At 47.1% G+C, this 14,952-nt stretch overlaps 2 protein-coding genes across 3 annotated transcripts; both read right to left on the bottom strand.

The window, feature by feature from the left end:
• Positions 1–125: 125 nt before the first annotated feature.
• NOL7 (nucleolar protein 7) lies at positions 126–4,319 on the bottom strand. The gene is made up of 8 exons (XM_082479411.1): positions 4,036–4,319; positions 3,861–3,921; positions 3,713–3,771; positions 3,454–3,485; positions 2,284–2,389; positions 1,492–1,613; positions 1,334–1,411; positions 126–547 (listed from the first exon to the last, which is right to left on the bottom strand). The coding sequence occupies exons 1-8, from the start codon at positions 4,197–4,199 to the stop codon at positions 474–476; spliced, it is 696 nt and encodes a 231-aa protein (XP_082335537.1). The 5' UTR covers positions 4,200–4,319; the 3' UTR covers positions 126–473.
• Positions 4,320–4,388: 69 nt separating this feature from the next.
• SIRT5 (sirtuin 5) lies at positions 4,389–14,702 on the bottom strand. 2 transcript variants are annotated; one of them, XM_082479410.1, is made up of 9 exons: positions 14,682–14,702; positions 14,164–14,306; positions 11,536–11,669; positions 9,726–9,951; positions 8,106–8,193; positions 7,101–7,154; positions 6,052–6,175; positions 5,117–5,232; positions 4,389–4,679 (listed from the first exon to the last, which is right to left on the bottom strand). In XM_082479410.1, the coding sequence occupies exons 2-9, from the start codon at positions 14,282–14,284 to the stop codon at positions 4,604–4,606; spliced, it is 939 nt and encodes a 312-aa protein (XP_082335536.1). In that variant the 5' UTR covers positions 14,285–14,306; positions 14,682–14,702; the 3' UTR covers positions 4,389–4,603. The 2 variants fall into 2 exon arrangements, with proteins under 2 accessions (XP_082335536.1, XP_082335535.1); XM_082479409.1 differs by lacking the exon at positions 14,682–14,702 and adding an exon at positions 14,499–14,516.
• Positions 14,703–14,952: the final 250 nt, after the last annotated feature.

Below are 14,952 nucleotides of genomic sequence, written 5' to 3'. Positions count from 1 at the left end.
AATGTCCCTGGTCTGTGAACTGAGTTCAGGATTATGGTATTGGGATACAGCCTTTCTTTAGAGATGCAAATAACTGAAAAAAGGGGGAATAATTGACTGTTGTAAGAAACACAGCACCCAGAACAGTAAGTACAACATTGTTCATCTTTATTCTCTGCAAAGGAGCTGCCTCATGGAGGCAGCTCTACAAACCTGGCTGTAACACCAGCTGTTCTAAATCAGTATTAAGGATAGACAGTCACTGCCCTGGCCCAGCAGCTTCTTAGCTTCTCCAAGCACTTCTGAAAGGGGGAGGGAAGAGAACAGGGAAATCAGTCCAGGCACAGCATTGCAAGTTGGTGCCTTCTAATGGCTGTTGGCTAGAGCTGAAAGAGGAGTGATGATGGAGAAGTGGGGGGCAAAAAACACCTTTGTTGTGTTGAGAGCCTAACTTTCAGTAAGAGTCCTTAATTGCAGCTTCTGAGAAGCTGTCTTCATACTTGATTCTTCATCTGTGTTAACAGCCAGCGTTTTTTAAACCTTATTGCTCTTTGCTTTTTTTCTTGCCCTTAAAAAAAACAAAAGCAGCTGTTAGTTACCATTTTCCTACCCCATCTTACTGGAGAAGCAGCCATTGATTACTGCAGCATTTCAGAACAAAACCAACTGGAAAGCTGATAAACTTTCTATCATTGCTCACATACAAGAAGTGCCTTCCATTGGCCAGTGGTACCAGCCTGTGCCGCCCTCCTTCAGGAGGAGGGCTGCGCTGCTGAAGCACAACTGAAAAGCAGACTGCCTGCTGAGGATCAGTAACTTTTGCAACTAGTGTTCAGACTGTGCTTGTGTGACTGAGGGGCAGCATGTGGCTGTAACTGATGCGTGTATGGGTCTGACCCTGCTCCTTTCTGTAATACCCTTTTTTTATGAGGAGAAATAGGCGCCACTTCCCTGTGCTCACAGAGAGGTTTTGGGATCTTGGCATCCCTGCTTTGTTTTACACATGTCTGAAATTACTTCCAACACCTCAGAGGTTGTAGGCTGAACCAACAATTAGCAGAGTATTTATTTTAACAAATAAACATGGCTCTAGGCCCAGATGCTGTTTCTTAATCTACCAAAAATGAGGTAATTTAAGTTCTGTCTCATGCACCCTCCCCCAGGGGAGTGCTCACTACACCCACTCAGGCTGTAGTGCCCTCCTGCCATTCCCTTACTATCAGGTTTTTTGAGTAAGATGGTAGCAAGATACAACCCTCTAGCATGGGAAAACTTGCTTTTTGGTTTTTTTTTTTTTTTTTAAAGCATGCATATGTGGTTTAAAGCAGTACCTACTTTGACTTTTTGTACTCACCCCAAGATTTGTCCACAAACTGAACTGCAGCTTTTTTAACTGGGTTTTTCTTGTTTTCAAGGGAAAAAAATTCATTTGCTGAAATGGAGACGAGTGTTAATTACCAAGTTTAACACAGACAAATCTAGATGCAGACCCACCTACAGAAAACTGCTTACCCTGTACCCGGTTGGCATCTGGTCCATAGAGTTGAGTGTTTAAAAAGTCTTTGGCAAGCTGTTGGTGGAGGCCTGTTAAATTCTGATCTTTTAAGCGCACAGCCGTATAGTTTCCTTTTGGCCTAGTTAAATAAAGAGCTGTAAATCCCTGTAGCATAGTTAGAGAACCCAAAGCAAGAGAGACTCTAGTCAATGCTTCCCTACTTCAGCACAACAGCAGCTGGTGCTGGTGTCTGGTGCTCAGCCATGTTCTGTAGTGGTATTAAAGAAAAAAAAAATTGGACCGAGACACACAACCTGTCATCACATGCCTTTATGTGCCCCAAGTAGTTCCTTGGGAGGCTCAAACTAGCCCTACCAGAAGCTAGTATCATTCCTCTATAGGGACATCACTGACAAAGAAATAAAGGGCAGGGGGGAGACTGAAATGCAGGAATTCAGTGCTCAACAACCAGACCTGTAGCAGCATATAACAGAATGTCTCTTGCTGTGCTTACGACTGCTCAGTTACCTCACAGCAGTTACACAGAAAATATATTAAAGTTATTTATATTTTTTATATATATATGTGGGGCTATATATATATTTTACAGGTATGTTGTATCAGAAGCATATAAGCATGTTAAAGGCGCTTTTAGCATATAAATATGCCTTCCATCAGAGGAAGAGCAGTTGGAACATCAAGTGAAGAAGAGTACAGCCGCAGTGACAGAACAGCTGCTGTGATGCCCCCTCCCCAAGCAGGCAGAAGCAGCGTGGACAGACACCCTGGATGTTCCTCTCCCAGCGTACCTGGTACCCTTTCTTCGCTTGTCTTTCTTCACCTGCCTTTGGGCTTGGCCCTGCTTTTGGACTTTGCCCTGTCTCTGCTTCGCAGCCCCACCTCCGGGGTGTTTACCTAAAGTAAATTTAACACAAAAAAAATCCCAAATGTTATGAATCAAGAGCTGTAAGTAAAAGAGGAATAGGAGTGAAACAATTATGCTGCAAAAAATAAGAAGCCTTTAGTTAACTCCAAGAGGCGTTTTCTCAGAAGCTCTGACTAGTAAGAGATAAGAAGTGTTGCCCTCACAGAAGGGCTGTGAGAGGGAGGGGAAGAAGCATGCTGCAGGAGAGCCACCCTAAGTACCATTAGCCAGCTTTCCCCTTCCTTGGCATAAACACTACAAAATGGGATTCATCACAGGGCAACAATTCGATCCAACACAACAGCTACACATAATGTGCAAAGGGGAGTCCGGCCTCAGCTTTGTTCTCGCCATTAAGTACCAATGCTCAGCACTGAAAGCATCATCCCAAGCTCAGCTCTTGTTTGTGCCAACAGATTTTTCTTTAAAAACAATAATAAAAGGAAGAAAAACGAGTAGTTACACCATCCAGCTATATAATTATGTAAGGTATGGATGACAGAATTGTTTTTAAAAAAAGACCACTTCTTTTGTTGTACAGTACTCTGAAGTACAGATGAAGAGGGCTGGAAAATAGCAGTCATGAATACTTTAGACTCTTGATTTTCTAAGTTCAGAATCTGAAAAGATTTACCTGGTTTTTACAGATGCTATGAAATTATAGTATGATATGTAAAGTATCAAGGTGGTTAACAACGCTCTCCAAGAATAACCTTTATAACTTAAATGAATGCTAAATATTAATTTCCCTCTGGTAATCCTTGGTTTTTCTAACACCTGTGCAGTATTTCCTTTGGGCTATTTTAACTGAAATCATTGTACAGCAAACAACTTTTGTAAAAGGCGCACGAATCAAGTTAAATGCGACTTCAGCTCTTCCTCATATTGTTCCTGGGCAACAGCCAATCCGCCCAGTCTGTTCACGTTTCAGACTTTCAAAAGGTCTCCGTACCAGAGCGCTATCACCCCCACTGCAGCTCTAGCACAGAAATAAAACCCGGGGGAGGGGAGGAGGGAGGGGAGCACCGCGCCAGCAAAACGAGCTGTGGCATACCTGGCTCAGCTGCCGCTGTCTGCCCCTCGGCTCTGTGGAGTGCGGAGAAGGAAACAGGTTACCCCGCCAATTCATGCTCCCTCCCCTTTACTCCAAGCCACGAAAGCTCCCCCTTTCCACCCGGGCCTCCCCACGCCAGGACGCGAAGGGGCGGCACCACGGGCGGAGGGGGGGCGGTGTCGCCCGGACACTCCCCCACCCGAACGCCCGTGTGTGTCGTGTGTCCCCCCGTCCCCCCCCACCGCCATCGCCCCCTCACCCTGCGGGCGGCGCGGCGGCCAGCTCCTGCAGCACGGCCTCGGGGAGCAGCTTCCGTCTCTGCGGGGAGAAGGCAGTTAGCGGAGCGGAGCGGGGGGGCCGCCCGCCCGGCGGGGGTGCGGGCGGGGGCCGGGGGGTGGCTGTCATACCTTCTGCTCCGCGAACAGCTCCTGGTGCCGTCGCCGCTTCTCCTTCAGCAGCTCCCGGTGCCTGCGGGGAGGCGGGAAGCGCAGTCAGCGCGGGGGGGTGGGGGAGGGGGGTCGGGGAAGCGGAGGAAGGGGTCATGCGCGGATGGCCGTAAGGGGGGGGTGGTGATGTCCGTACCTCCGGGCCGCCTCCCCCACCAGCTTCCGTTCGGTCTCGGCCGCCTCCTTCGCCGCTCCGAAGGACACCTCCTCCGGGGCCTCGTCCTCCGAGGAGGGCGGGCTGAGGAGTACGGCGGGCGGCCCGCGTTTCACTCCCGCCACCGCCTTCCGCCGCCGCGCCATCACTCCCCCTCACGCCGCCCGCCTGACCCCCGCCCCGGAAGCGCTCCACTGCCTTCCGCCGCCAGCCCCGGTGTGGAGGCCCCGCCCCGCGGCGCGAGCACGCCCGCGCGCCACGCCCCCCCCCCCGCGCCCAACAGCCTCTAACCGTCCTTCCGCCGCGCGGGCGCAGACAAACGGCGAGCAGCGGCCTGAGGTGTTAGCGGCAGCGGGGCCCGAGCCGCCCGCCCCGGGACCCCGCCGCCCGTTTATTGCCGTGGGGAGCAGGGGAGGGGGGGGACAGCCCGGCCGGACCCGCCGTCTCCCTCCCTCTTCCCTCCCCACGCCCACCCGCGCCCCCGCCGGGCGCCAGGCCGGGCTGCGGCGTCCGGGCGCGGCGCTTCCCCGCGTCGGCCGCTGCGAGGTGCTCAGGAGATGATCTCCGTCTGGTGGCGGGCCAGCGCCGGCGGCAGAGTGGTCCCGCAGGGGCCCGGGAAGTGAAACCTGGAAGGAAGCAGCCGGGTGAAGGCGGCGGGCAAGGACCAGCGCGTCGCTGCTTTTTTTTTTTTGCCTTTTTTTTCTTTTTTTTTTTTCTTTCTTTCTTTTTTCTTTGGCAGTGCCCGAGTGCATTTGGAGAGGCAGGTGGTAGCGGGTTCGTCCTGATGCTGAGGGAGGGGGATTAGGCTTTCTAGGACTTAGAGACAGGCTTCAGCTCCACACTTAGAAAAACACAGTTGTGTTCTTCAGTGAAAGTTAGTTCCACCAAGAAAGGCCAATCATCTTTTCTTCTTAGTAGAAGAAAACAGTATTTCTTAAGCATTGGGGGAAAAAATACATCATGTTTGTTTAAAAATTTTGTGAGCATTTTAGCAGTTCAATGCAAAAGACCAATGAAGATGGAGGGGACTAAAGGTTGCTAGTTTAAAACTGAACAGCTTTACCTGAATCTATTTGTAGCAGGAGTGGCTTCCATGTTAAATTCTGCAACTGGCACTCCTCTGGCAGATACCTGAGGGGCAAACATAGCGGCAGGATACACCACGGAGGAGGTCCCCACCTGCAGGAACAGGGCGAAAAATCACCAGTGTAGCAGGCCAGTAGTTAAACAGACAGAACCAAACCAACCCACAAGGTAAGGATTCAAAACCACTGAAGCATGGAAGACCCCTACAGAAATGAAACCAAATCAGTATCTATATTTAGTGTCACTACACGTGTAGCTATTTAACATAGCATAAGAATCGGGAATTGTTTTCTCTGATGCAACCCAGAGAAGCCCGTTTGTGGATTATAACTGTAGATTAAAAAAAAAAATTCCCAGAAACACAAAATGGCAGACTTTGCCTTCAGAAGAACAAAACAAGATGTTCCTTCTGTTACTTGAGATTATTCTGTGAAAGGTACACAATATTCTGAGCAAGTGTTTTGGTCAGTGATCTGGAACATACATGGCATGTAAACAACCTCACAAAAAAAGCAGCACATGATAACAGCTGGCTACTTGCAACATTTTGTCACTTTTTTTTTTTAAACTGAGCATCAAAATAATCATATTTTTCACTGTTTGAGGAATTCAACAGCTAAACAATATTAGCTGACCTCTAACACTTGAAGCTCTAACACTATACTAAATGCAGATGGCAGATGTCAGCTGAGCAAGATGCACACATGCTGAACCTGTTAACTTCTCAGTAGTCTATGGACATTTTCAAACCTCGTGGCCTTTTAATGTTTTACACTTGACACTAGAGAGTCCCTCAGGGGCTTTTAGCTCCCTTGGGGAAGTGCAGATGCACTTCCCTTACCTAGAGGCTGCGACCTCTTTAGCGTGGCTTCCCTGCAGGTTAAGAGGCTAGGTAACAGAAGCGGCACTCACTACCAAGCAGAGGTCGCATATTTCAAGCTCCTTTTCAACCTCTGTGAGAATGTCAGGATCCAGGGTTTCACCAAACCACACAACGTGGGGACGGAGGAGCCCATTGCAGCCGTCCTCCTCACACCTGTTTAAAAATCACAACAGGACACCGTTATGATGCTGACATGGACGTTTCAAGCTGCAATACAGCAAAACAGTTTTCATTCTCGTTTGGTCATGTCTTACCTGCCCTCACTCTTTCTCCCTTCTCCTTCACAGCCCTCCCCACACCCTCCTCTGCCATGTGCTGGACAGAAGGAAGCCAAAGCCGTGCTACACGCATGTTGGAAGTACACACATGCTGCCTGGTCACACAGAATGGGTTGCTGAACAGTTGTGCAACTCAGATACTTAATTGTGTCTTCCCCTTACTCAGTTCCTGAAATGCAGGAAACTTAAAACATAGTATGTGCTACAGACCTCGGCCTCCATCAACTTTAACAAACTGGCCAACAGGATTTGAAGGAGAATGTGAACTGGAAGATAGAAGCACTGCATTAGACTCTCTTCCTTAGGAACCAGATGAAAAATAGGGTGGTGGCTTCTTGCATCTGCAACTATCTGAGGCAAAACTTCAGCCATTATGAAAAAGCACCATGGCACAATTAATGCCTGCGAGGGACTATGCAGTGGCAGTACTCCAGACTGACTAACTGTAGGTAGCACCTGCAAAGTATCAAAATGTTTATTGTGTAGCACTTGGTTTCTTGCTGCAATTCTTCTGCTACTCTACTTACTACAAACCCCATGAATTTAGGCATGTTTCAGCTTGATGCTTGAGTACACAAACATGCGATCCCTTTAGCATCATGGTAAACTTCTAGTACACACTCCTGTTGTCCGCTGTCCCCTGTAACTTTAGACACAGTTCTCTGGGCTGAAGTCCCATGCCTTTTTCTCATGTAAAATGTCTCCGTGTCCTTCCAAAACTACATGAACAGTAATATAAGCCTTTGAGATGCACAAGGTACGAAGAGGTAACAGCAAAAAACAAAGCGGACCATACGTACTGAGGAAGGTTCTCAACTGGAATCACGGCATCCTCTGTTTCAGGATCCGGAGCCCTGAAGTTACAAAATTGCAATACATACTCAATCGTACAAAGTGCACTTTATATATAAATAAAAACTTAGTATTGTCTAAAGCACACTCTCCAGTCACGGAATCTTTGCAACTTCAGCCAACTTCAACACCTACTACAACCCTAAAATACCACACAGAGGGCAGGCAGGCGTTTGTCCAGAATTATCCCAGGGCTAAGCAGCTGTAATAAGCTGGTCAAAGCCTGTCAAAGGCACACCAAATATTTATGTAGCTATCTAAAGATCTGGTGAAATGCAAAGGGAAAAAAACCCTAAAAATCTATGAGCATAAGCCTGTTGCCTGTTTCCCCCTCCCTTATTGTTAAGGGTGAAAGACAGAGGATGGCTAGAAAAAGGAGACTGAAGGATTCTTCTGCAACTTAAAAAGTTGCAGAAATCATGGGAACTGATGCTTCCCTCCTGATTGTTTCACACATCCGTATTTTGAGACCTGTAATCATGAGACTCTTATGGATGAGTTGAAGGACAAAAGCTACTAGGGGCTCAAGAGATGCAAAGAGGACAATCCATGCACCAAGTGATGAGAGCCCAATTTAAGGAATAAGTATCTGATTTAATAAAAAAACTGGAAGGTGAAGAGGATGGGAGTAAATACATTCTCAAAGTGTACAATTAGTTGATGTCCAGTATGAGAGTTTTAGACCATCTGAAATTGGTCTAATTAAAACATATAATGTTGTGCTAACTTAGAGGTTAAGTTATTCATTCACTGACTTATGGTATCATGGGCTCTCACTGAAGTCACCAAACAGTATACTGACCTTTCAAAACAGTTGTGTAAAATGTAAACATTAATACTACTAAAGGAAAATGGGGTGGCTGGCTGAAACTCCTGTATGCTCCTAAAATGGCCCCTTTTCCATTGAACAGCAAAGTAGAAAATACAGAGAGCTCACAAGGCAGACATATTACCCTTTCCCGGCCAATGCGGGGCATATTGGACTCTTGTAATTTGCAGCCACATTTCCACAGTTGGTGCATCGAGTTTTAAATAAACTACCTGAAAAGCACAAAGAGAAAACACCAGGGATTGAGCAGTTGCTCTGAGGCACGGCTGTAGAAGCAAGTGGTTCTGTCTACCCCAGATGGCCTTTATTTGACTTTGAAGACGATACCTTGCGGGTCACTTACTACATGGACGCAGCAGCCAAGTGTTGAAACCCGGCAGCATCATGAACGAGACGCTATTTACACAGTGCGTACACGCACTTTTGTTCAGCAAGCCAAGAGCTGAAAGGCCGCGGTGAACAACAGCGACAGTCCCTCTAAGCTATGATTTATCACCTTGTTCTACCTTACCACATTAGTAATACGCAGCCTTGTAAGAGTGTTTCAGAGGAAAAATCATTATTTAAAGTATCACTGAGGGAGATGATTTCTACTTATTCTTTCTCCCCTTAAACCAGAAATGTTTTCTAAAAAAAAAAAAGTATGTTTTTTAACACATTTTTTTTAATGCAAACTCCCCAACCCAAGACTTTTGTAGAGTTACTAATGTGGTGCAGAGGTGTGCAATATTACCAAGAGTTTAAATTTGGGTTTCTTTTGTAAAGAATAAAGATAACCCAAATGAAACTCTACCCAAGGCTTTACCCTTGGATCCACAACTGCAAAAAGATCTGTGCAGGTTCCCTGTGTCCAGATCACACAGTAGCGATGGGAAATCCCGTTTCAACCTTTCGTGATACTTAAGTTAAATACAGTGCTGGAGGACCAGGATGGGGCTTTGTCCTGGGACGCTTTCAGTCTGCAGCAGGGCCTGCGAAGTGGAGAAAGGAGTGGAGGCACCTCAAAGGATGGAGAAGGGCTTCCCCACCCTCGTCCTCTCCACACCCATATATTTCCTCAGATCCAAAAGCCCCGCTGACCCCTGCACATTGTGCCTGCATTTTGCTCCGCTGGCACTTTGCAGCAGAGAGGGAGGGAGCGAGGAGTGCCACTAACTACAGGGAAGAGAGGGAGTCCCACTGGGTGTAGGAGGGAAAGGTAAGGGAATCCCATCCGTTTCCAGCCCCTTCTTCCTCCTGTAGCCAAGGACTGCACAGGTGGGTCTCCAAAGGACAGGACAGGAAAAAGGGAAAGCACCAGGGCTGGTGAGACCAGTCTTGCCACTACACCTGTTATTGGTGGCAATACTGGTGTGGCACCACTGCTACCACACAGTAGAAATCCTCATGGGTTCTTTTCCCCTTTTCTGGATGAAATCAGCCAAGTGTCACTATCCACATGTATTCAAGTGGTTCTGAGGCAAAACTGAGCAAGCAGGAAGGGGAACCAGTACTGTCAGAATCCATTAAAAAAGAAATAAAGAGAAAAAGAAGAACAAAAAAGGGATACAAGAGAAATAAAGGGAGGTTATGAAGTACCTGAAACAACTTCCAAAAGAGAACAGGGTGATATTGTAAATTACTTCATCCAAGTTATTATCATTTTAAAGACAAATTCATTTTCTCCCAGTACTTATGTTGCTCTCTCTCCTCCCCGCGCCCCCAGGTTTGCTGGCCTGTAGCAGAAGGGTAAGCTGATTCTTACCATGAATTTCTAAGAGGTGCTTTGTGCCTGCCTTTCTGTGTAGTTCATCGATATTCTGAGTAATGACCACAACGCTCCTTCCTTGCTTGCTCAGTCGCCTTTCACACTCTGCGATGGCAATATGTGCAGGATTTGGATGTTTACTCAACATCACTTCCCGACGATAATGGTAAAATTCCCATACACGAGAAGGGTTTCGCGCAAAAGCCTCTGGAGTAGCCAGCTCCTGGAAAAGACGTAACAATTCATTCTGCCAATGGAAGGGCAAGAAAATCCCCTCCCCAAACAAAGCCTGCTAGATTACTGCCATTTACACTGCTACCAGCATAACAAGATAATCAAAAGCAGATTATTTATAACCAGATGCAGTTGACAAGAATATAGTTCAATAGCCCTTACAAGGATGACAAGTCCAAGTCTTACCAAACAAGGAAATAACCGATATCAATAGCATGGTATATGGTTTTACATAGTAGACTCAGACCTGATTGTGTGCTGCCCTACCACACTATCAGGAGTTTAATAGAGCACAAAGAAGATGAGATATTTCAATGCACACAATTTTTGGCATTCGAAACTTTCTTTTCTGCAGCAGCCATAAAACTCAGCATCGTGTGGATATATTTCCTTTGCTAGCAATTTCTTTTCTGCTTTAATTTAAGTGTAACATGAGCCAAATTACAGCCATTGTCAAAACCAAAGTCTAATGTCTTGTCTTGTATGTGCCCGTAAAATCAAAGCTATACTTTCCACACTAACTTTAATTTTGCCTTATTGTTTTTTTTTGGGTTGTTTTTTTTTTTTGTTTTGGTTTTTTTTTTTTTTTTAAATGAGTGGCTCAGTCTAATGCTTCAATGCACAATTCTACTGATGTGAAAACACTGAATGCAAGCTTTCTGGTGCAGAAGGATCAGGCATTTATACACGCATACTTTATTTGAATCGATAGTCACTGAAAGAAAAAAATGCATCTTTAGATTCAAACCATCTTGAAAAACTCATCTCTCTGACCCCTTTTTAACTTAATCAAATCTTTCGTGAATGCTGGAGTCAGAAAACATAAAGAAAGCAAATGTGATTGCAGTGTTTGGGGTAGTAGTTACTGACGGCATAACGGTTACCGGAAGCATCTGCAGCATCACGCAGGATCAGACTCACAAGGCACCTACACAACTTGCACGTTTCGGTGCTTGCTGCTGCAGCAGTTCTCCCCCCCTCAGCGTCTGCTTCCACCTCCTTTCCCACCCCAGCACTGGCAAGATCACACCAGCGAGAGAGATGGAGCTTGTGGGAGAGTTGAAGACTGTGAGGAATCCCCCCCCCCCCCCCCAATCCTAAAATATTTTTAAAGACTACTATGAGAAACCAAGATTAAAAGAAAATAAGTATTTGGTATCATCAGTTCTGTCCTTCGTTATACTGGAAAAAGGTTCTTAAAAGTTTAAGATGGAAAGGCCCCACGAGGTAGGAAAACAGTGAGGGTGTCAAAAGATGAGCAAACAGCTTAAGCTGCAAGGCAGCAAGAAAAAAAGGATGGCAGAAAGACCTGGAGCTGTCTGCAAGAACGTTGTTTTCCCCAAACAACTGATAAACCAAATGACAGAAAAGAAGCTGCAGCTGCAGAAAGGAGCCCCCCTGAGCACGGGGAAGAGCCGCAGGGAGAGCTCTGTCCATGCCGAACCACCACGGAACCGCTTCCATCCTCTAAGGTGAAAGCTTCTTCCCAGCTTCTTCTGACCCTTTGCGCTCGCCTACCTGATGAATAGAGAAGCACAACTGCGCAGACACGTGCCACCACCCCTCTACGTACCTGGGCTTGCCACTTTCTCCAGAAACCTCCAGCCCCTCTGAAGGTAGGCACTCCACTCTCTGCACTAACACCGGCTCCTGTGATAATGGCTATATGCTTCGCTTTGGCGAACACTTCTCGAAAATCCACCATATCTATGCGTGGGGAAGAAAACCGGACAGCTGTTCAAACACTTCGACTTTTATATCAGAGGCCATACAGACAGTGCTGGCAGGCTTATGCATCCAGAAACAGATTCCACGTACACCTCCCATGACTTTAATTTCAGAATACTAATTTTTTTCTGAGTTTCTGTATATTGGAATTTGAAGGGCAATTCCTGGAGATCCTCCAAAATGCATATGAGCAAGCCCAGTGAGGTAACATGTATTGAACTATGAATACACTCAATATTTGAAAGATAGAGCCTTCAACTGAAACCCCACACTAGATGCTACCTCCATAACAACTGTTGCCACCACCACCCAGGAACTGTTTGCTTTCCAATAGTAAGGTAAGAGCCCGAGACGAAAAAAAATTACATTTAGTTACAAAGTATCACCTTCAAAATTAAGGTAATTTGAGAAAATGCATTTCCTTCTGAGGGATCTGGCCCATTTTCTAGGTTTGCAGTTGTATTTTCTATTTTTGAATGTATATTCCCCCCATTTTTCTCTGCATGGTAAACTAACTTGGGAAAAAGATAGGAAGTTTTCCTAAGAGTCAAAACAAGATTAAAAAGGAACAGGTTCGCTACAGAGAAACAAAAAAACTCTTCCAATTTACCTCAGATATTAATTTTACAGCACCGTATTTTAGACTCACAGAATGGCTGAACTGGGAAGGGACATCTGGAGATCGTCTAGTCCAAACCCCCCTGCTCAAGCAGCGTCAGCCAGAGCAGAATATCCAGGACTGCATCCAGTCAAGTGGCTTTTGAGTATCTCCAAAGATGGAGACTACACCATCTCTCTCTGCACAACCCATTCCAGTGCTTGACCACCAGTAAAAATGTGTTTTCTTGTGTTCAGATGGAATCTCATGTGCTTTAATTTGTGTCTGTTGCCTCATGTCCTGTCACTGGGCACTACTGAGAAGAGTCCGCCTTGTCCTCATTCCTTCCCATCAGGTGTTTTCATACATTGATAAGATGCTGCAGAGCCTGGTCTCCTCCAGGCTGAGCAGTCCTGGTTCTCCCATCCTCTCCTCACATGTCAGATGCTCCAAGCCATTTATCTTTGTGGCCCTTCGCTGGACTCTTTCCTGTAAGTCTATGTCTCTTGTACTGGGGAGCCCAGACCTGGACCCAGCACTCCAGGTGTGCCTCATCACTGCTGAGTAGAGGGGAAGGATCACCTCCCTTTATCTGCTGGAGATGCTCTGCCCAGTGCAGCTCAGGACACTCGTCAGCCTTTGTTGCTGCAAAGACGCACTGCCGGCTCATGGTCAACTTGGGGTCCACCAGGACCCTCAGGGCCTTTCCTGCCAAGCTGCTTTCCAGCTTGTCAGCCCCAGCCCATCCTGGTGCACGAAGCTATTTGTCCCTGGGGCAGGACTTAGCATTTCCATTTGCTGAACTTCATGAGGTTCCCGTGAGCCCACATCCCCAGTCTCTTGAGGTCCCTCTGGATGGCAGCACGACCCTCTGGTGTATCAGCCACTCCTCCCAGTTTTGCATCATCTAGAAACTTGCTGAAGGTACACTCTGCCCCATCATCCAGATCATTAACGAAGGTGTTAAATGTGTTATACAATTTTGGCCCCACTATTGACTGCTATAGTACGCCAGTAGTGACCACCCTCCAGCTGAACTTTGAGCTGCTGATCACAACCCTAATCTTCACAATTTACTATATGTTTGGGTTTTTTTTAACCAAAGGTAGGTGAGTTTTTATAAGGAGAGACAGTCACTGGAGAAGTCCTAAGACCCACAGCACGAGAGCTGTAGAACCGGGCAGAGAACATCATGATTCTGACGCCTCATCTGCTGTTGTAAACCAAACCTCACAAGCCCTTGAACGTGTAAGGACCAGGCCAAAAGGCCTCCTAGTCCTGTCTCCAGGCTCTGACAGCAGCCAAATGCTGATGCTCAAGGCGGCAGAAAAAGCAAGCGCACCGTGGCTACCCAACTGTTTGGGGCTGTTTGGCGCAGTTTTCAAGTTGAGGCGCATCCTCGAATTAAAAAGGCAAAACCAAAAAAACCCTGAACAAACAAAAGGAGGCACTACTGGACTGACCAGGGCTCCTGGGGCTACCCAACACCTGGCTCCTGCATTGTTACAAGCGCCCGAGGCCCTCCGTAATTCTTGTACAAAGAAACGAGGAGTGACTTTTATTACCCATTAGGATTCTGAAAAGGATACGCAATTAACTAGCGTATGTTTATGTGCATGAATTATAAATACTTAAAACGTATCACCAGGCAATAAGGCTGACTGCAACTACACGAAGGTTTTTGGAACTATACAGAATACAGACACACAGAAGATAAACTTTAACAGTTGGGGGGGGGGGGATCAACTTCATGCTCTTCTAAACATTTTGATTTATACTATAGATTTCGCCTATCACACAAAACCTCCTCGAATTTCAAATCTACCTTAAAGAAACAGCGTGGGGTGCTAAAGCAAACAAACAGGTGTGCCTTACTTGAACTAGGACGAGCCATTTCCAAGCAGAACTTGGGTTTCTTCGACGCAGCAGCCTTAATCCCACGACACGCTCGGGAAACCAACCTTCCAGCCGTAAACTGAAAGAGACTCATCAGCATCCCTCGGGGAAGCGTTTGTTACCTGAGAAGAAACAAACGAAAAAGCAAAAGGGGCTCTGCCTGGAAGGAATTATCCGGAAAACACCACGTACAAAAATTATTCTTTTTTTTTTTTTTTTTTTCTTCCCCTGCACCTTTAATTCCCCGCCTCCCACCCTCCCCCCCCCCCCCCCCCCCCCCCCCGCAAAACACATCTCAAAGCTGCAGCACCAACCCCAGCCTACGTGCAGCTGCCCGCCTGCAGAAGGGCGAAGGGGAACCGCGCCGGGCGGACGGAGCCCCGCCGAGGGGGAGGCAGCGGCGGCGGCGGCCGCCGCTGCCTCCCCCTCGGCGGGGCTCCGTCCGCCCGGCGCGGCCCCAGAGGTCGCCGGTTCGAGCCCCGCCGGGGGCTACTTACCGGTAGCCAGCGGCTGCGCGGCGCTGAGGCCGAGGCGTGCGGCACCGCACGTCCCGCCCCGGGATTGTGGCGGGGGCGGCCCTCGCTCCGCTCCGCCCCGTTAAGGTCCCGCCCGGCTGCGGCTTCTGTAGGCAGCGATATTAGAGCAACTCTTTTTTTATGAGGAAAGTTGGGTTTAGCTTGTTTTTTTTTTTGTAGTTGTTGGGTTGTGTTTTTTTTTTTTGTGTTGTTGTTGTTGCTTTTTCACTTTTTTTTTTTTTCCCCATAAAAT

The sequence above is a fragment of the Vanellus vanellus genome (assembly GCF_965231255.1).
Source record: "Vanellus vanellus genome assembly, chromosome: 2".
NCBI classification, from domain to species: domain Eukaryota; kingdom Metazoa; phylum Chordata; class Aves; order Charadriiformes; family Charadriidae; genus Vanellus; species Vanellus vanellus.
This window is presented reverse-complemented; position numbering and strand designations above follow the sequence as displayed.